Source organism: Balaenoptera ricei, chromosome 10, assembly GCF_028023285.1.
Source record: "Balaenoptera ricei isolate mBalRic1 chromosome 10, mBalRic1.hap2, whole genome shotgun sequence".
Taxonomy (NCBI): domain Eukaryota; kingdom Metazoa; phylum Chordata; class Mammalia; order Artiodactyla; family Balaenopteridae; genus Balaenoptera; species Balaenoptera ricei.
In genome coordinates, this window is record NC_082648.1 from 27,790,438 (window position 1) to 27,813,275 (window position 22,838).

At 36.7% G+C, this 22,838-nt stretch overlaps 1 protein-coding gene across 1 annotated transcript in view; it reads right to left on the reverse strand.

Moving 5' to 3' along the window:
* The window catches only part of PKP2 (plakophilin 2), an 85,309-nt gene that overhangs the window by 21,996 nt on the left and 40,475 nt on the right, over positions 1-22,838 (reverse strand). Inside the window, exon 6 of the mRNA XM_059935622.1 lies at positions 15,365-15,542. Within this exon, the coding sequence (XP_059791605.1) occupies positions 15,365-15,542 (178 nt within the window). The remainder of the gene's footprint in view (positions 1-15,364; positions 15,543-22,838) is intronic.

The window sequence follows — 22,838 nt, forward strand, 5'->3', positions numbered from 1 at the left end:
CGAGAAGGTGTAGGAAGAGAAAATCTATCCTTAAAAATCCTTTAGTTCTGCTTTCCTACATTTTCAGGTCTTCCAAAAGTATTCTGAAGAGTCAGTTCGGCCAGAAATCATCTGGTTGGTCAGCAAGAGTCATTTCCCCTTGACTTAGCAGGCTGTTCAAGGTAGAATGTCAAATTCCATTTTAAATGAATTATAACAGCAAACTAATTTTAAAAATATGCCCAGGAGCTACTGGAACTTGAGTAGACATTCTTAACACCTAAAGGAGAAGTTTGGGATGCCAGACTAGGACAGATGAAGATGCTTAAGATCTAGAGTAGAATAATATGGTGCTCAGACAGCCTGTACCTCCAAGATAGGCATATGTTTTTTAAAATTTATTTTTTATTGCGGTAACATTGGTTTATAATATTATACAAGTTTCGTGTGTACAGCCTGATATTTCTACTTCTGTATACACTACAGCGTGCTCACCACCAAGAACTGTTTTCATCCTTCACCATACAGTTGATCCCCTTTATCCATTTAACCTTCCCCTGCCCCCTTCCCCTCTTGTAAGCACTACTCTGTTCTTTGTATCTATGTGTTTATTTTTGTTAGGTTTGGTTTGTTTACTTATTTTGATTTTTTCACTGTTTTTTTTATAGGAGTGAAATCATACAGTATTTGTCTTTCTCCATCTGACTTATTTCACTTAGTGTAATACCCTCAAGGTCCATGACGGCATAAACTTTAACCACAGGATAGCAACAAAGTCATCAGTGGCTTTATCCAAATATATCAACTCACTTTTTTTGATGAAGAATTTTAAAAAATTTAATAGTAGTTCTATGACAGTATTTTTTTGGAAAATGACTTCGAGTGTCATAAGATACAGTTAATAAGACACTACCTTCAATTTAAGATACACACAGAATTTTTAAACATGAGGATGCTTTAAAAAAAATCTCTGACAAAAATACACACTTGGTTTCAGCCTAGCGCTGCAGATATTATCTGTTGCAGAGGGAGACAGGACCTTTGTGGAGAGAACTGCCAGATCACCCTTGACCAAGTGATCAAGCTTGATATCATGGATAATAGGCCAAAAGGATACCATGCCACCCAACAGAAGTACACAGCATCACTCCCGACTTTTCTTACTAAAAAGTTTGACTTGAATCTAATCATGAAGAAACAATTCAATAAACCCATACTGATACAGTCTAAAAAAAAAATCTCTGACAAAGACATTCTTGGGAATTTCATTTTCTGTTCAAGACTCATCTCATAAACTAACTGATGCAGAAAAACAAGCAAATACAGTCCTCTTGATGTAATAAAAATTATTCTTCTGTTTCTTTCACTGATTCTTCTTCCTCCATATTATCCCTATTCATGTGTGTTCTTTTAACAATTATCCCAGGGGGGCTGGACCCAAAGTAGACAAATGATATTTATGAACTGGTTGGTAAGAATGAAGAATTTCTTTGGCAAACTGAAATGTCATATAATTTCTGTGAAGTACAACATTTAATCTGGGCCCACCTGCTAAGGACACGAATAAGATAGTGGAAAATTTACTCTGAAGAGTGGGGACCTTTGCAAGGGGGCTGCTTAACATTTCTAATGAGACAAATATTCTTTAAAACATTGGATTCAGGGAGACCAGAGAGGGGTGACCGGGTAATCATGGCCATATTTGCTTCATTTGTTTGATTTGTCTGCTTTAACAACTTAATTATCGTTGAGAGATTTAAAAATAATGACCTAAAACCCCTGAGGCTTAGTTTATAAAACAGTTATTTTTATAAATCACTTATACCTTTTAAAATTACTTAAAGAGAAACTTACACAATAATTTAACTCATTAAGCCACGTTTGTTTGTACATCTAAAATATTCAACGTATAAAATGTGATTATGACCAACAGAGTAATATGACTAGAAATACTGCCAATTCCATTATTTATGGACTTCATATTGGTTATGTTTATACATCAAATGTGAAGAGTTTAAATAATTAACAAATAACTGAGGCTGAAGTTGATAATTCAACTTTTTATTTCTGGAAAAGTCATTCTCCAGACTGAACTATCTGGATACTTCTATCAGGTTTCTGTGTTGTTTACACTGTCTCAGCTAACATTCTTCTAGTTTATGTTAAACTATTTTCTAGAAGTAAATAACCACACATTTAGATTATGGTTTTAAAAAATAAGTTCTGGCCCGCTTTTAAATCTATAGTCTTACAAAAAAGGAAAATACTTATTTGATAATAAGGGAAATTAGACTCTCATTTAATTATCTAATTCTTAATTATTTAAATAACTAAATAGGATTATGCACAGACATAGACCAGATAAATCCTTTTCTGTTAGGAATATTTAGAATAAGGGATAACTGAGCAAAGGTAAATAGAATGAAAAGCATAATTAAGGAAATTCAGATTCAGCAAAGTTCTGAAGTTTGATATCCAGATATACATAAAAAATGAAATTCAGGAACACAATGACATGTTTTCTTGTGCAGGAGTAGATAGACATAATTGAATATATTAAAAATTTACATGGAGGTATTATTTTTCCAGAAAGTAGTTGGTATTGATATTACCAAAAAACTTGCCCTTAACCCAGAGGCTCAACAGGATTAAGGCTGATAATTATAGCTTTTCTTTCTAAATGTACAGTTTGCTTCCTCTGACCCCTCCCCACCTTAGCTAGATTTATCATAAGTGACAATGGAAGTTTCTTTTAAGACATCATAAATTTTAGTACAAATAACTATATTACACATTCATTAAAATACATTTACTACACTATGACACATATAGGAAAGAGTGAAGTTTAAGTCACTTGCAGGAGAAATGTACTACCAATTGCTTTTCCTCTTCAACTGGCATAAAATATAATTAAGAAAAAGGAGTATATTTCATAATGTTTTATAGTAATGTTTTGTCATTTTGTCCTATTATCCTAAACAAAATGGCAAATTCTGGGGTGGCCTTTACAATGCAGAAACAGTTGTGTGTTTTTTAACTTTTAATTTATACTGGAGCATAGTTGATTAACAACGTTGTGTTAGTTTTAGGTGTACAGCAAAGTGATTCAGTTATACATATACATGTATCTAGTCTTTTGCAAATTCTTTTTCCATTTAGGTTATTACAGAATATTGAGGAGAATTCCCTGTGCTATATAGTAGGTCCTTGTTGGTTATCTACCTTAAATATAGCAGTGTCAATCCCAAACTCCCAGTCTATCCCTCCCCTCCACCCTTTCTCCCATAACCATAAATTGGTTCTCTAAGTCTGTGAGTCTGAGAAACAGTTGTTAATCAGATTGTGGCGATAAGATTAAGGCAGCAAGTTTATAAGGCTTTCTCATAAGCAAATGGTTAACAAATAATAGGAGTTTAGGAAAATAACTTTTCAGAGTTTTATGAATTCATATTTTTAATGACTATATTGAAAAAGGATAGAGATGAACTAGTGATAGCATGATGAGCTAAAGACTGAGAGGGACATTCAAACAGCTACTCTTCCTTTACCAGCTCCTTAAACGTGACTCTCAACATTTTTTCCCAATCCCTAGGCAACATCAGTTAAGCAACTCAATGCCTGCATAACAGTCTTTTCAAACCTCTTCTCCACTTCTTATCAAATGGACTGTGATAATCTCTTCTGGTGCCTTTCCCCCACTAAAACTGGAGTTCCTCCAGGGCAGAGATAGGTCCCATTCCCCTTTGAAATTTCAGAAATTTAAACAGTGCTTTGGATACAGCAGGCACTCAAGTACTGGGAAGGACTGGATAAGAGCAAAAGGGGAAAGACAGACCAAGTGGTAAAATCCCAAGAAGGCTGGATTAGTTGCTTTTCTCAAATTTCTGATAACTGCTTCTATTATTGTGGAAGGGTCACTAGTACTTAATTTCTTCAACTTAAGAATGAGACTGCTAACAGAGGCTTTCTCAGATGAGTCTGTGTTTGGCCTGAAGTGTTTTCCAGAACTCTGAATGTCACTGCTCCTGGGGTAGGCATTTTTTTCCATCCTCTAGTCTGATAGCAGCCCATAGTCTCACAACTGTCCACTTAAGTGCCTGTCTGACCCCTGGAGGCATGTTAATTTCTGACCTCTAAATTGTTTTCACCTCTTCCCTTTTAAGAGAACAAAGAAGACTGAGATAAGAAAGGAAGGAAGGAAAGAAGGAAGAGAAGGAAAGAGAAGGAAAGAAATCGTGAGAACCAAATGGAAGAATGGAGAAATAATGATAAATCTTTAGTAGGAATTTTGAACATACACCCTGATAATGACCATTGGTTTTATTTATGTCACATCCAAAGGTGTCCCAAAAGTGTGGCAATCAGTGAGGTGGAACATAGAGAACTGACAGCCATGTCACACCAATTCCCAATGAGTTACCCATACTAAATTGACAAACAGGGGCTCGCAATAAGTATGTGTAGGAGGGGTGTACAATCAAAGAAGGCAGCTAATGCTCTTTGGTAATTTAAAATTCTATGGTTGTCACATAAGTCTTTTGCAGTTTGAAATGTTTGGAAGAGTATCCTACTGATCAAAATAAATTATTAAATATTTTAATTGTTATACTTCTTGTCCTAAGTAAATAAAAATAATTTTGAAAAGAAGAATGGGGCATTTTAGTAGGTTTTCTCCACTCAAAAAAAAGGCAGGGTGGGTAATGCTGATGCTTCATAATACCTTCCAAGAAAACAAAGGAAATAATTCTTCTTTGAAAAGAGATATGTAAGGAGAAATATGCCTTTACCCTAATTATCCACATCTTGATGTTAATCAACTAATGGAAATTCAGTGCCAGCGGTATGCCAGTTTAACAACCAGCTTTCTGGGGTGGTGGAGTGGGGAGAGCTCTGATTTGTAGCATTTGCCAATTTCTATAATGTAAATACTCCCACCATGGCTAATTTCAAGCTACCAACATGATATCACTGAATGTGGAGGTATGAGAAGATCCTGACAACTGCTCTTGACGGCTCTAGCACAAATCGGAATGTATCAATTTATTTTTCCTCTCCTAACTTGGATTTTATTATTCATTATGCTAGCATAGTGTTTAAGAAAAAAATTGAAACTTGCAATGAACATTGTTTTCCCTATTGCAAAATTTGTATCACCTGTCAGTGAGTAACTTTAGTCATGAAAAGTATGTAATTCCAAAGGAATTACCTACAGAAAGCACCAAGGCCCACGGTAAATGCTGTGGCAGGCAGATGTTAATTCTGTAGAAAAATGACCTGATACCTGACAGATATGGTGTATCTGACAGTTTTCGAAGGATAAGCTGTGCATGTTCTCCTGTCTGAATGCGATCGCACTGTAGCAGCTCCAGGTGGGCAGAACTGGAGTCACTGTCACAAGTTCATTAATGAAGCAAAGATTTTACCTGCTGAGCAGATTCACTCTGCACCACTGCTATATAAAGACCAGGGAAGTCCCTCTCAGAACTGATCTCACTGTCAAGTTAGTAAAGGGACAAAGTCACTGGTCTATGCAGAAGTTCTACTTCAAAGTAGACTGAAGGAATTTAGCTACACTAACCTAAGTCAACCACAATGCCCAAAATACTACTCATGTGGCCAGTTCACTGTTGGCTCTACACCCAGTGGGGGAGGCCATACCTCCAATGAACTTGTAGCAGTTACAATATTTGCTAACATTTATTTTTATGCAGTTAAGATTCACTCTTATTAGAGCTAGTCAACACCTGTCTTAAAATCTTTTTAGAGTAACTTGGAGTCAGAAATAAGCAACTATTCAGAAGACAGCTCTATTGTCGTGAAAATTGAGACTATTTGATTACAGGTTCCCTACAGGTCCCTTTCTAACTCACATCTCCTTACTGACTTTTATACTCATTATGACAACATCTACCCGAAGTTGTCTACAAAGCCACCTCCTCTCTTGGAAAGACCTCCCAGTTCTTATGCTTTCTATCTTCTCTGTTAATAGGAAATGTAGTGCAGAGTTCCACTTGCGTAGAACTCCTAAAAAAAGACAACACTGAAATGCAGACACAATGCCCATAATGAGACCTGAACGTGACTATACACTGGCCTACCTGATCCTGCGAGGTTGCGAGACTGTGAAGGGCAGAGGCTTAATCCACAGCAGAGCAGCCTGTAGACATGTGACTAATATCAATGTATCCAGCACACTGATGAAGAGCTTGGCCCTGGAGACAGCCTTCCTGGATTAGAATTCCAGCTTTGTCTCTTACTAGCTGTATGATGTTGGGAAAATCTCTTAACCTCTCTGAGCTCCAGTTTCCTTATCTATAAAAATGGGAAGGCCTACTTTACAAGGGTTGCTCTGAGAATAAACTGAGGAAATCCTCATAAAGCATTCTGAACAGTTTTTACAACGTAAATATTAGCTATTATTATTATAAATTAGATATACAGATGAAATAAGAATAGATATTTTAGTAAGCAAATACTATGATGCTCAATTTCCCAGATATTTTGTAATATTCTGCTTCTGAAAGTAGTTCAAATCAGTGGTTTGGATTGACTTTGCAAACACTGTTTAAAATGGTGTCATTATGATGGGAGTGGATTCAGGCAATAACATACCTGAAAAATGTGTGCCAACGAGGGCACTGCTTCACCCAAACCATGCGAGTCTGTTATTCCTTGTTCATAAAAGGAGACTACAGGAAAAGATCTGTAACCAACATCTTTACTTTTAGATTTCCACCTTCCCAATACACCTTTCATGTTGATATTATAATTTTTCTTCTTCATGCAGAACTTATATTTCTATCCTCCCCACACTACTAACTTTGCTTACAGAAGAAAAATATTAACTTCTTAACATGATTTATAAGGCCCCCTCAGTCTGGCTTTAGCTAATGTTTCCAACTTCTGTTTGATTACTTTCCATCACAAATTTGATACCTTGCCAGACATGATTATCCACCTAATTCGTAATGGATTTTCATTTGCTCACTCGTTCATTACTCATTTCACTCAAACACTTTATACTTGCTTACTATATGTCAGAAACCTTGCTATGTGCTAGGAATTAGAGATTAGAAAAATGCATAGGCTTAGCTCTTAGAGTTCACAATCTAATAAAAAAGGTATGTAAACAACTTCCCATAAAAATAGTAATGTAATACAAAGTCTGTACAGAGGTGACTTACCTGTAAAAAGTCCTGTTTGAATTCTTAAAAACAAGTAATGGCTTTTGCCTGAGGCAGGAGAATGTTTTACAGAAAAGATGAACTTTATCTTTGCTATTATATGATTAGGAGATTAAGTAATCAGTAGGCAGATAATAGAAAATGTTTACCAGGCAGCAAAATTGAATAAAGCCTTGACTATATGAAATTACCTACAATATCTAAGGAAAGCAAGTACTTTGTAGCTTGCTTGTACTTTGGAGTATGTTTGCGGGAAAATGGGAAGTAAGATTGTAAAGAAGGTTGTGGATAGACTGAGAAAGGTTGCATATGCTGTAATTGAGGAAGGTGTCTTCTACTATTTTTGATTTGTTTGTCCAGCAACTGTTCCCCTCCCTCTTGCTACTTTAACAGACCTTGTTGCCATTGTTGCCATGAAGCAAGTATCTGATCCAGGTTTGGTCAATCTAGGAGACAGAGGCTCAAACCATACACACCTCTCAGAAGGAGGGTCAGGGTTAAACCTTCCAGGGGATTGACATTTAAAGGAAGAAGTGCACTTTTTCTGCTGGGTGGCTAAGCAAGGGCTGCCTGTGATTTAGGGATCAGCTACGTGGAGAAGGCTTGTTTGCATTTTTAGAGAATGAGCCCAGTAGTCTCCAAAGAGGACGAGTAAGCAGAGATGAGATATATAGGCATACCTCGTTTTATCGTGCTTTGCTTTATTGAGCTTCACAGACATTGCATTTTATTTTTTTAACAAATTGAAGGTTTGTGGCAACCCTGTGTTGTTAGATGATGGTTAGCATTTTTTAGTAATAAAGTATTTTTAAATTAAGGTATGTATATTGATTTCTTTAAGACATAATGCCATTGCACACTTAATAGACTGTAGCATAATGTAAACATACTTAAATAAGCACTGGGAAACTGAAAAAATCGTGTGACTTCCTTCATTGCAATATTCACTTTATTGCGGTGATTTAGAATCGAATCCATATCTCCGAGGTATGCCTGTAAATAGGAGACTGAGTCCTAGAGATGCTGAATTTCTGTCCCAGTCCTTGAGGCCATGGTTCCTGGTGCACTTCTTTCACTTCCACAAGTGACCATCAACATCTCAGCCAAATGAGCCACTTGATTTAAGGAACTTTGAATTGTGTATCTGCCATATTCAATTGAAACAGTCCTGAGTCTGCCACGTTAAGAACTCTGTTGCACATGGTAAGGCAATGGGAGCGACAGAAAAATTATAAGATGCAAAATGTTTTTAAATGAATCAAAATGTTTTAATGAATCAAAAATACAATAAAAAGCGGTTCCAAGTGGGTGGAGTCAAGATGGCATAATAGGAGGACGTGGAATTCACGTCTCCACAAAACTAGGGCACTTACCAGGCACCGGTGGGGGAACATGGACATCTAAGGGGACAGGAGGAACCCCCAGTGATTGGTTGTTAATTATAGTTTTATTTTTCCTAATATATTTTTTATGTTTCTAATTTTATTTTGTTTTTTATTCTTGATATTGTACTGCTCCTTTTTTCTTTCTTTCTTTCTTTCTTTCTTTCTTTTTTTTTTACTGCACCACAAAGCTTGCAGGATCTTGGTTTCCAGGCCAGAGGTTGGGCTGAGCTCATGTGGTGGGAGCTCCGAGTCCAAACCCCTGGACCAACAGAGAACCTCAGACCCCAGAGAATATCAATCGGAGTGAGGTCTCCTGGAGGTCCTCATCTCAGCACCAAGACCCAGCTCTATCCAACTGCCTGCAAACTCCAGTGCTGGACGTCTGAGGCCAAACAACCAGTAAGACAGGAATACAGCACCATCCATCAAAAAAAAAAAAAGAAATGACAAAAAAATGTCTTACAGATGAAGGAGCAAGGTAAAAACCTACAAGACCAAAAAAATGAAGACGAAATAGGGAACCTTCCTGAAAAAGAATTCAGAGTAATGGCAGCAAAGATGATCCAAAATCTCAGAAACAGAATGGAGAAAATACAAAAAACAAGTACCTAGAAGAACTAAAGAGCAAACAAACAGTGATGAACAACAAAATTACTGAATTAAAAAGACTCTAGAAGGCATTAATAGCAGAATAACTGAGGCAGAAGAACAGATAAGTGAGCTGGAAGATAAAATGGTGGAAATACTGCCAGGGAGCAGAATAAAGAAAAAAGAATGAAAAGAATTGAGGACAGTCTCAGAGACCTCTGGGACAACAATAACCGCACCAACATTAAAATTATAGGGGTCCCAGAAGAAGAAGAGAAAAAGAAAGGGTAAGAGAAAATATTTGAAGAGATTATACTCGAAAACTTCCCTAACATGGGAAAGGAAATAGTCAATCAGGTCCAGGAAGCACAGAGAGCACCATATAGGATAAACCCAAAGAGAAACATGCCGAGACACATATTAATCAAACTATCAAAAATTAAATACAAAGAAAAAATATTAAGAGCACAAGGGAAAAACAACAAATAACATACAAGGGAATCCCCATAAGGTTAACAGCTGCTTTCAGCAGAAACTCTGCAACCCAGAAGGGAGTGGCAGGACATATTTAAAGTGATGAAAGGGAAAAACCTACAACCAAGAGTAATCTACCCAGCAAGGATCTCATTCAGATTTGAGAGAGAAATCCAAAGCTTCACAAACAAGTAATAGTTAAGAGAATTCAGCACCACCAAACCAGCTTTACAACAAATGCTAACGGAACTTCTCTAGGCAGGAAACACAAGAGAAGGAAAAGACCTACAAAAACAAACCCAAAACAATTAAGAAAATGGTAATAGGAACATACATATTGATAATTACCTTAAATGTAACTAGAGTAAATGCTCCAACCAAAAGACACAGACTGGCTGAATGGATACAAAAACAAGACCGATATATATGCTGTCTGCAAGAGACCCACTTCAGACCTAGGGACACATACAGACTGAAAGTGAGGGGATGGAAAAAGATATTCCATGCAAATGGAAATCAAAAGAAAGCTGGAGTAGCAATTCTCATATCAGACAAAGTAGACTATAAAATAAAGACTATTACAAGAGACAAAGAAGGACACTACATAATGATCAAGGGATCAGTCAAGAAGAAGATATAACAATTGTAAATATTTATGCACCCAACATAGAAGCACCTCAGTACATAAGGCAAATGCTAACAGCAAGAAAAGAGGAAATCGACAGTAACACAAAAATAGTAGAGGACTTTAACACCCCACTTTCACCAATGGACAGATCATCCAAAATGAAAATAAATGAGGAAACACATGCTTTAAATGACACATTAAACAAGATGGACTTAATTGACATTTATAGGACATTCCATCAAAAAACAACAGAATACACTTTCTTCTCAAGTGCTCATGGAACATTCTCCAGGATAGATCATATCTTGGGTCACAAATCAAGTCTTGGTTAATTTAAGAAGATTGAAATCGTTATCAAGTATCTTTTCTGACCACAATGCTATGAGACTAGATATCAGTTACAGGAAGAAAACTGTAAAAAATACAAACACATGGAGGCTACACAATACACTACTTAATAACGAAGTGATCACTGAAGAAATCAAAGAGGAAATCAAAAAATACCTAGAAACAAATGACAATGAAAACATGACGACCCAAAACCTATGGGATGCAGCAAAAGCAGTTCTAAGAGGGAAATTTATAGCAATACAATCCTACCTCAGGAAACAAGAAACATCTCAAATAAACAACCTAACCTTACACCTAAAGCTATTAGAGAAAGAAGAACAAAAAAACCCCAAAGTTAGCAGAAGGAAAGAAATCATAAAGATCAGATCAGAAATAAATGAAAAAGAAATGAAGGAAACAATAGCAAAGACCAATAAAACTAAAAGCTGATTCTTTGAGAAATAAAAGAAAATTGATAAACCACTAGCCAGACTCATCAAGAAAAAAAGGGAGAAGACTCAAATCAACAGAATTAGAAATGAAAAAGGAGAAGTAACAACTGACACTGCAGAAATACAAAGGATCATGAGAGATTTCTACAAGCAACTATATGCCAATAAAATGGACAACCTGTAAGAAACGGACAAATTCTTAGAAAAGCACAACCTTCTGAGACTGAACCAGGAAGAAATAGAAAATATAAACAGACCAATCATAAGCACTGAAATTGAAACTGTGATTTAAAATCTTCCAATAAACAAAAGTCCAGGAGAAGATGGCTTCACAAGCGAATTCTATCAAACATTTAGAGAAGAGCTAATACCTGTCCTTCTCAAACTCTTTCAAAATATAGAAGAGGGAGGAATATGCCCAAACTCATTCTACGAGGCCACCATCACCCTGATACCAAAACCAGACAAAGACGTCACAAAAAAAGAAAACTACAGACCAATATCTCTGATGAACACAGATGCAAAAATCCTCAACAAAATAGTAGCAAACAGAATCCACCAGCACATTAAAAGGATCATACACCATGATCAAATGGGGTTTATCCCAGGAATGCAAGGATTCTTCAGTATATGCAAATCAATCAATGTGATACACCGTGTTAACAAATTGAGGAATAAAAACCATATGATCATCTCAATAGATGCAGAAAAAGCTTTCAACAAAATTCAACATCCATTTATGATAAAAACCCTCCAGAAAGGGCATAGAGGGAATTTACCTCAACATACTAAAGGCCATATATGACAAATCCACAGCCAACATTGTCCTCAATGGTGAAAACTGAAACCATTTCCACTAAGATGAGGAACAAGACAAGGTTGCCCACTCTCACCACTATTATTCAATACAGTTGTGGAAGTTTTAGCCACAGCAATCAGAGAAGAAACAGAAATAAAAGGAATCCAAATTGGAAAAGGCGAAGTAAAGCTGTCACTGTTTGCAGATGACATGATACTATACATAGAGAATGCTAAAGATGCTACCAGAAAACTACTAGAGCTAATCAATGAATTTGGTAAAGTTGCAGGATACAAAATTAATGCACAGAAATCTCTTGCATTCCTATACACTAATGATGAAAAATCTGAAAGAGAAATTAAGGAAACACTCCCATTTACCATTGCAACAAAAAGAATAAAATATCTAGGAATAAACCTACCTAAGGAGACAAAAGACCTGTATGCAGAAAATTATAAGACACTGATAAAAGACATTAAAGATGATACAAACAGACGGAGAGATATACCATGTTCTTGGATTGGAAGAATCAACATTGTGAAAATGACTCTACTACCCAAAGCAATCTACAGATTCAACGCAATCCCTATCAAACTACCAATGGCATTTTTCACAGAACTAGAAATAAAGATTTCAGAATATGTATGGAAACACAAAAGACCTCGGATAGCCAAAGCAACCTTGAGAAGAAAAATGGAGCTGGAGGAATCAGGCTCCCAGACTTCAGCCTACACTACAAAGCTACAGTAATCAAGACAGTATGGTACTGGCACAAAAACAGAAATATAGATCAATGGAACAGGATAGAAAGCCCAGAGATAAACCCACGCATATATGGTCACCTTATCTTTGATAAAGGAGGCAAGAATATACAATGGAGAAAAAATAGCCTCTTCAATAAGTGGTGCTGGGAAAATTGGACAGCTACATTGAAAGAATGAAATTAGAACACTTCCTAACACCATACACTAAAATAAACTCAAAATGGATTAAAGACCTAAATGTAAGGCCAGACACTATCAAACTCTTAGAGGAAAACACAGGCAGAACACTCTATGACATAAATCACAGCAAGATCCTTTTTGACCCACCTCCTAGAGAAATGGATATGAAAACAAAACTAAACAAATGGGACCTAATGAAACTTAAAAGCTTTTGCACAGCAATGGAAACCATAGACAAGGCTAAAAGAGAACCCTCAGAATGGGAGAACATATTTGGAAACAAAGCAACTGACAAAGGATTAATCTCCAAAATATACAAGCAGCTCATGCAGCTCAATATCAAAAAAACAAACAACCCAATCTACAAATGGGCAGAAGACCTAAACAGACATTTCTCCAAAGAAGATATACAGATTGCCAACAAACACATGAAAAGATGCTCAACATCACTAATCATTAGAGAAATGCAAATCAAAACTATCATGAGGTATCACCTCACACTGGTCAGAATGGCCATGATCAAAAAATCTACAAACAATAAACACTGGAGAGGGTGTGGAGAAAAGGGAACCCTCTTGCACTGTTGGTGGGAATGTAAATTGATATAGCCACTATGGAGAACAGTATGGAGGTTCCTTAAAAAACTAAAAGTAGAACTACCATATGACCCAGCAATCTCACTACTGGGCATATGCCCTGAGAAAACCATCATTCAAAAAGAGTCGTGTACTACAATGTTCATTGCAGCTCTATTTACAATAACCAGGACATGGAAGCAACCTAAGTGTCCATTGACATATGAATGGATAAAGAAGGTGTGGCACATTATACAACGGAATATTACTCAGCCATAAAAAGAAATGAAATGGAGTTATTTGTAGTGAAGTGGATGGACCTAGAGTCTGTCATACAGAGTGAAGTAAGTCAGAAAAAGAAAAGCAAATACCATATCACATATATGTGGAATCTAAAAAAAAAATTGTTCTGATGAACCTAGGGGCAGGACAGCAATAAAGACACAGATGTAGAGAATGGACTTGAGGACACGGGGAGGGGGAAGGGTAAGCTGGGATGAAGTGAGAGAGTAACACTGACATATAGACACTACCAAATGTAAAACAGATAGCTAGTGGGAAGCAGCCGCATAGCACAGGGAGATCAGCTCGGTGCTTTGCGACCACCTAGAGGGGTGGGATAAGGAGGGTGGGAAGGAGACGCAAGAGGGAGGGGATATGGGGATATACGTATGCATATAGCTGATTCACTTTGTTATACAGCAGAAACTAACAACACTGTAAAGCAATTATACTCCAATAAAGACGTTAAAAAAAAAGAAAAGCAGTTCTAGTGGACTGTACAGCAGATAAATTTCAAGGGATACTACCTAGAGAATTTCTGTCTACTGAAATAGCCCACCAAAGCCCAGCTCAATTTGGCAGCTCTGATCCCACTCAGCTGGCATGAACAGTCCTTTGTTCTGCATTCCTGCAGCACTTCACTTGTTCCTGACACGTGTTCCTGAAACTTCTGATTTAGTAGGTCTGGGGTGAAATCTGAGAATTCTAATAAGTTCCAGGTAATGTACATGCTACTAGTCCAGGGGCCACGCTTTGAGAATCACTGCTCTAACATATTTCATTGCATTCTAGTTTATTTGCTCATCTGCATCCCCTGGTAGATTAAAGGTTAGTCAAGAATTTTCTTATTCATCTTTGTAAAACTCTCAGTGGCTAACATAATTCTTTACAAAAAACTGGTATTTGATATGCATTACTGTGTGATTAACTGTGGAGATAAGATAAACATCTTACCATTAATAAATTCTCTCTGTTATCATCCAAACAGATTCCCTCAAAAAGTGAACTGTGAAACTAGAGAAAAGATCAAAAGGCAGAATATGACCGAACTTATTCTGGGCTGCCTAATTTTAATTACATATCTATCCGGTTTCTTTTAATCCTTGGACATAAAGGACAATGATTATTTTCAAATATATATAAGAAAGCTTGAGAGGCACACTTCTACAAAAGTTGAGACTAACGTTTCTTCCTCCTGCATGTGTTTCTATTTCCTCTTGGTTTAGCTGGCATCTGACAGCCCAGGGGAGAAAACATTTCTAGCATTTTTTTTATCCCAATATTTAGAAATGCTGATCAAACTAACGTTTTTTGTAAGCTATTCTTGTGGCAAGACATTCTATCCTTTTAGGCTTTGTTGCCTATTTAAAAACAGCAGGTTCAAAATTATTTTTTTAATCATGTCATTAAATTATATTTTTGTGAACTAAAAATACAGCATGGAGCCTGGCTTAAATTCTGTGAGACAGGGAAGGCCAGTGTGCCTGGACTTCTAGGTGTTCGGATTGGATTTCTAGTTTCTTTATTGGAAGACATGCTCTCTCTCATGAGCTAATGTGGGTAGCTTCTGGAATCAAACATGTCTGGAAAAAATACTCTTTCTACATTGTGCTTCTAGTATTTAGAGTGATCTTTATAATTTTTACCGTATCTCCAGGTAATTGGGTAGAGTTTTAGACAGATCTGGATGCAATATTTAAAGTGTACAGAGAAAAGGTTAAGGGCAGTTGTAGAGTGGTATTACCTTAGGCATCCTGTGACATTGTAGAATATATCAAAATCGAGCAAACCATTCGCTTTGGGGTAGTCTCCTTCTGGCCACCCCGAAAAGGGGATGATGATATTCTCAGTCAGGATAAGCAAGGCTTCTGTTACCATGAGATTCTTAAGTCTGTCATTAGAGGACAAATTCCACAGCAAACCTAGAAAAGCAAAGAGTACCATCAAAACAGTGCAGGGTTGGGTCAAAATGACTGCTGAAGAGATCAGTTAAGACCATCACCCCTAGAGCTATGGCTAGTTATAAAAGGAAAAAAACCCAACAAGGTAGGAGGAGACAGCCCTTTTCCCAAGGGAAAGAACCTGTTTAGACCTCATTAGATGGCAATGGAAGCTGTTCCATAAGAATAATTAAAAAATATATATATATGTATACTAGTGGTGAGACAATGGAATATTACTCAGCCATAAAAAGAAATGAAATTGACTTATTTGTAGTGAGGTGGATGGACCTAGAGTCTGTCATATAGAGTGAAGTAAGTCAGAAAGAGAAAAACGAATACCGTATGCTAACACATATATATGGAATCCAAAAAACAAAAAAATGGTCATGAAGAACCTAGGGGCAAGACGGGAATAAAGACACAAACCTCCTAGAGAATGGACTTGAGGACACGGGGAGGGGGAAGGGTAAGCTGGGACAAAGTGAGAGAGTGGCATGGACTTATATACACTACCAAATGTAAAATAGATAGCTAGCAGGAAGCAGCCACATAGCACAGGGAGGTCAGCTTGGTGCTTTGTGACCACCTAGAGGGGTGGGATAGGGAGGGTGGGAGGGAGGGAGATGCAAGAAGGAAGAGATATGGGGACATATGTATATGTATAACTGATTCACTTTGTTATAAAGCAGAAACTAACACACCATTGTAAAGCAATTATACTCTAATAAAGATGTTTAAAATATATATATATCTGTATGTATACACACACATATACATAGAGAGAGAGATGAAGAAAGAGAACTTACAATGTAAAACTATACATGTTTAATCAAGAACATAAATGAATGCCAAAAATCCTTATTGCTGTTTCTCTTAAAAGACCCTACCACAAAGCTGACCTTATTAGTATAATAAACTCTGGGCTCACCAACAGGAAAGTCTGAAATGATCCTGTTGTAATTAAGAGTTCAGCATTTTAAAAGTCATAGTTTTCTCCCTTAGATACATACATATCTAAGAACGTCTCTGCCTGCCTCCTGCTCCCCACTACCTGCAACTCCCACCTGACATCTGTCTTCCAATAATAGCAGGAAGAGCCTCTAGAAAGCTTTTGCCTATGCCTGTCAACAGTAGGCTGCTCAACATCACCAATTAATATTTATTAACTCCTACCCAATGGCAGACTTTATGTCCTCCCAGAATTTATGCTGGCTCTACCTCATCTACTTCTTATATTACAGTTTGGCAGAGAAGGAGAGACAAGAGCATTTTATCTACCTGCCAACTTGCATGGCCTAAGCATTGGTCTAAGACTGGTACCACATTTACTCACTTAACTTTCCTATTCCTCTTGAATCCCCTCCACCCACAATTAAAAAGAAAGGCCATAAAGCCAACTCAGGAAGAAATTAAGATAACAGAATACTGTATTTCCCAGGGCATTTGTGAGACAGGGACTGAAGCTGGGTACTGAGAGAGAATACAAAGTGGCATATACACTTAGGATTTGTTTTTCTCACAAATTTGGTGCTCAAATACCTCTGATTCAGTGGAAGGACTATACCCCTATTGCTTGCTATTCCAGTGACTCCCAGCAGGTGTCAAGTTGCTTTGCCATCATTCATTTTTCAGTAAGTTACTCTAACTCGCTATCATCCAGGAAAGGAGAAACAGAGAGGGGACAGAAAGAGAAGGGATCTTCATTTTCTTCCTATTTATGCCCCCACCGCCCAGTCAGTTAATTCTTACCTCTTAAATTTACTGCTTCATCTGCATGAAGGACAGAGGAAGCACAGATATACAGGACAGTCCACTTTATGAAAAAAGCAAACAAAGTGGTCTTGCCAGAATTACATGGTGATATCACCTCCCCTGATATTAATGACTGAAATAATAGTCTGTATGGTTAAAGCTTAGTAGTTAATCAACCATACTTGTATTTGGCCCATCAATTAGAACACTCTAGGCCTAATGTAGTCTTTTGGGCTTAAACAGTTTACTTTGTGTACGAGTAACTGATTTTTTAAATAACCAAATTTCCACCATAGCTTACATCTAGCTGCCATTAGACAGAGCAATGCTGGGTCTAGTGCTTCGTGAGGACTAGAATTCTGGCTGATGAGAAGGTCTTTTCCTGATCAAACTGGCATTTGGGGTTAGTCATGAGCAGTGTCCCTCCGCCACAGGTTTTGCAACACAATGACTTCATGGGTCACACCTCATCTTAAGAGGCCCTGGAGGGGGACAGACAGAATAAAACTCCAAAAACTCCTAAGGTGGTTGAAAACAATTGAAAGGCAGGTCTGAGGTTGAGTTTTGGTTACTAAGCTACAAAAGAAAGCTAAAAAGAAAAGAAAGAAAAGAAAAAAACAAGCTTCCTGTCCTAAATAAGCAAACAAATTAACAGTCTCTGCCTGTCAGAGGCTTAAAAATGTGAAGCATAATGATATTTTCTCTCTTTAAAAAGGACCACACCAAAAAAAAAAAAAAAAAAAAAAAGGACCACACAGAGCACTCAAAGTACACCTTACAATAAAAACCAGAGAGGATTAGTTTGAACAAAGGGAGTGGAATTTTCCTCCAACAGTCAATGTCCTTTGTAGCCTGTCATGCTGTATTATTTCTACAGAAGTATAAGGTTTGGGGAGTTTTAGTATAATTTTTGAATTTTTAATGTAGGATATTGTACAGAAATGTCATGCTTGCCAAATTTCTGTATGGTACAAAGCTAAGGAAGAGCTTAAATGTTCACTAGAGATTCGGGATTGTACTTATACACACACACCCTCACACACATACATACAAAATCAATAAATGACCAATTACAAATTGGGAAAATGTGCATGCCAATATAGAACAAAGGGTTAAATACCATTAATATACAGAGTTCTTATAAATCATTAAAAATTCAATTACTAGTAGAAAAATTAACCCAAAGCTAAAAGAGTCTAATATACATAGGAATGCAGGCTCTCTGGTAACTAAAGAAATGCAAATTCAACAACTACATATCATTTTCTGTGGCTATAGAAGACAAAACCAGACCAATGAGTGGAAATTCTGAGGAAGGAGATTTTGGCTCAGTGAAAGTATAAACTTCTAAGAGAGCTTTGAAGAAAACAGAAAGATCTGCTTATAATATCCAGCACGATCACTGGAGCCAATAAAAAAAAATGAGCTCATCCTTTATCAAAATATCGACAAGGGGGTTTAATCTTAAAACTAGAGTGTTCGAAGAGACTAGCAGTCACCAAATGAGCCCAGTGACAAATTAGAATCACATATTCCTGGGCCACACCACAAATTTACTAAGCCTGACTCCCAGGATGAATTCCAGGAATTTATACTTTAAATATGATTCCAATTTCTCACATTGGGAAATTAATGGTTTAGATGATCCTAAATAGATGTCCCTTTCAATGATTAGATTCTATATTTCCTGATACTGTATTATATTTAGGGTTTGGATTTTCATTTGTTTCACCTTTAACTTCCGGTCAATTTAATCATAGTGCCTAAATTTCTATTATTATAGTTCTTTGTTGTAGCTGTTCTGTCTGTAATTTTCTATCACTAAGCTCTCATTCTAGCCAAAAAGAAGGGGAACTGGATTCTGGTAAGGGATATACTTTGAATAATTAGCAATTATTAGAAAGATAATGATAACTGCATTATCCAGAAACTTATTGCCAATTGATAGCTACAAAATGCAGTTACCTAGTAAAGGGATTTAATAGATATTGAAACCCATGTTTTATTAATATTGCTCTTTAGGACTGGAAATATAGCTATTTAAATCTGTATAATGTTTAGTAGCAAAACTTGTAAATTTTGAGATTAAATCTTCAAGGCGGAGCAGGAGGAGGAGAAGTGGTTCTTTTTAAACTTGTTTTTCAAAATTATCACAGAGCAGGAGGAATATACGTTTTTGCAATTTCCCTTGTATGGATCTACTCCTCCTTTCACCTAACTTCTGTAAGTCTTACATGGAATATCACATGATAGCAAAGGCCATTTATTCAAAACTATAAATAAACCCAAGGTACCTTGTTGCACCATTACAAATGCAGAATAAAATAATTATACATTTAAAGAATGTGCATAATGAATATTTTATATAGTAAAATGTTTTCGTATTTTATGAAAATACAGAAATCCAATTAAATATTTTCATAAAATTTGCAGAGATCAATATGCATTTTCAACATATTTCATTGACAATCATCCCCTGACTCTTCCTTATGCAATTTGCAGAAGAGGGACAATACCCTACTTCATTCTTATCATGACCTGTTTTAACCCAAGGCAGAGCCCTACTCACTCCAGTTAAGTGCTCATTATTCAGTGACCTTAAAGATGAACTTTTGAGACTAGTATGTACTGTTTTCATTTCAACTAAATACACTACCACACTCACTTGGTAAGGGAGGGGGAACACACTCATGGGAGGAAAGTCTTTGATCCTTAAGTCTTTTCTTCAGAAGAGGGAAGAGCTTCCCTCCTAGGCTGGTACTGAACATGCCAGAAAAGTTAAGTGAGTTGACTTTCTTTCCCAGCGAACAAAGCTCTGGTGCTGAACTTCTCATGCATATATAGAAAAAGATGGTTTATTTTTTTATATCCTGGCCAGAAAAGTCAGGGTCTTATCTGAAAACACACCTGATTCTCTCATTTGTGTGTAATCTAGATATTCCCAGGCCATAAAACTCTTTTTTTATATTTGGTCAGGCATCCACAGCTGTTGAGAGACTTATATGAGTACCACAGTTGTTACTGCAATAACATACTGGCACAAAATAAGTGGCAACTTAATATGAAAGGACACAAAGGTAGTTCAGAGAAGCCCCTTCCTTCAAAACTCTGCAGAGAGGAAAGGAGGGGCCTGAGAGTAAAGTACAGAAGGATGGTATTTGAAAATGCTTCAGAGAGAGAAGTGATACTTGAGTAGCTATTGAAGAATGAGGCGGTTTATACCAGGTGGTCTAGGTATGAAAAAGGATTCCACTCCAAGACAACAGCAGAAGCAAAGGTATAGAGACAGATGAGACATGGAACAGAGCAGCAAATTCTTTAGGATTTCGGAGCCTGGGCTAAAAGGGTATGAAAAGAGACACTGCTGCCAATGGTCACCAGGCTCACATCATAAAATCTTTGTGTGAGATGCTACAGAGTACAGACTTCAACATAGGTAATGGAGAAAATAAAGGGACAATATTTTTATTTTAGAAAGAAATCACTAGAAGCAGAGTTGTGGACAGACTGGGAATGCGCAATACTGAATCATAGAGGCCAGGCGCAAGGTTACTGCAAGAGTAGACCAGAGAGATGAAGAGGGTTTGAATCCAGGCAGTGGCAAGAGGAGAGAGAGGAAGGGCCGAAAAGGAGCAAGGGAGAACTCTCTGATCCAAGATCTCAAAGACAAAGCCCATTCCCAAAGAAGTGTAAAAATGAGTCACTCTTTGCCCCCAAAACAGTAGGTGGGAGCCACTTTGATATACCAAAACACCCAGATAATACTGGATTCAAATCTGGCCTTGTTCTTTGCTAGCTGTGCAACCTTGGGCAACTCACTTAACCCCCTGAGCCTCACACTGGTCATATGTAAAAAGTCAATAATACCACACCTTATGGAGCTGTCAGGAAGAACAGAGATAAAAAATGGAAAGCCCAAGCTTATGACTAGCATGTAATAGAGGCTCAATAAAAAGATGTTTACAAAATAGACAAGAAAAGATTCACATATATGGTTACTCGCTTTGTGGTTTTTTTTTTTTTTTAAATTGGGGTATAGTTGTTTTACAATGTTGTGTTAGTTTCTACTGTATCACTTTGTGTTTCTAAACAAAGATATAAACATGTCTAAATTAGTCAACAATTTATTTTTGAGGCCCAAAAAGCACTTATTTAGCACTTCTATTAATAGAGCTAAAGGAAGTTATTTAGTAGGATTTGTATCAAACATTCAACTATCAACTCAATTCAATTAATATGTAATGAACACCTTCTGGTAGGGATGTTTAGCTTATACTAGAAATCCTGGGAACTGCACAATCAAACTCCATTTATCAGCTCTGTAGATTATCTAAAGAAGACTGAATGGTTTCTGTGGCATCAATACCACAGAACATTCTCTGTCCTTAGTTTCCTTCTTCCTACACAAAAGAAGAGGAAGTTCATAAACAATGGATTATTTCCTTGACACACAGCCACACATCCTCCCAAGCTTTCTGACTACCACGCACCTTAACCTCGATCACTCTGTTACCCAAGTTTCCTCTGAATGACCAGCAGCTTCTTTGCTTTGCTAGTGATTTTCACTTTGCTGGGAATAACTTTCATTCTCCTTCAAAACACCAGTCCAAAGCCTAACCCTCTTTTAAGGTCCACGGTGAAATATATCTCCTTCATGAAGTCTTTTCTCAGTGTAAAACAGAATAATCTGTTTGATTCTCTTTCGTGATTCATAACTGTTTTTTAATAAAGAAAATGTTAGGTTCTAAACATGAGGTTTGGTTGCTGTTTTTTTGTCTTTGTTTTTTTTTTAATGCCAACCATCACATAATTGTTTACGTTTTAGTAGATGGAAAATAAAATTCACAATCTCTCTAGACTGTGATTCACCCTGGTTGGCACTTGAAGGCTGCCCTCTAAATGTTGGCTGAATGAATGAATGAATGAATAAGTGATATCACTCTTAATTTCTGTAGGTATTTTAATGTAAGTCGTGGATATGAAAGGAAATCTCTCATGGGACATGACAGCATGCTGGCAGAAGGGTAGTACGGTGCAACCCTTCATATAGTTTTATAAAATTAAAATATATTGAGATAGAAAAATGTGATATTTTGAGATATAAATGGATAGAGAGGATATAATGACAACATTTTTATAGAAAAAAAGAATACTCTTGTATAATAAAGGATGGCAAAAGTGCAACATATATTCAGTTCAACTTAAACAATATTTATAGAGTACCTCTTTTAAATAAGTATGAAGACTGTCAACTATTATCATTAAAAAAAACTTTTATATGATATATTAGAAAGGGTTAACTTCTTTGGACCTTAGTTTCCTCACCTGTAAAACTGAGATTTAATATCCAATAATATCTAAAAATACCTCAAAACCTAAGGTTTTTGTGAGAATAAATTAAAAATGTCTACTACCTGGGACACTGAAGATACTTAAAAGTTTCCCCAAGGCAATACTACTGATGATTACACTCAGTGATGTTTCTTGCACTCTTTGTAATGTGTTCATGGAGCTTTAGCAGAG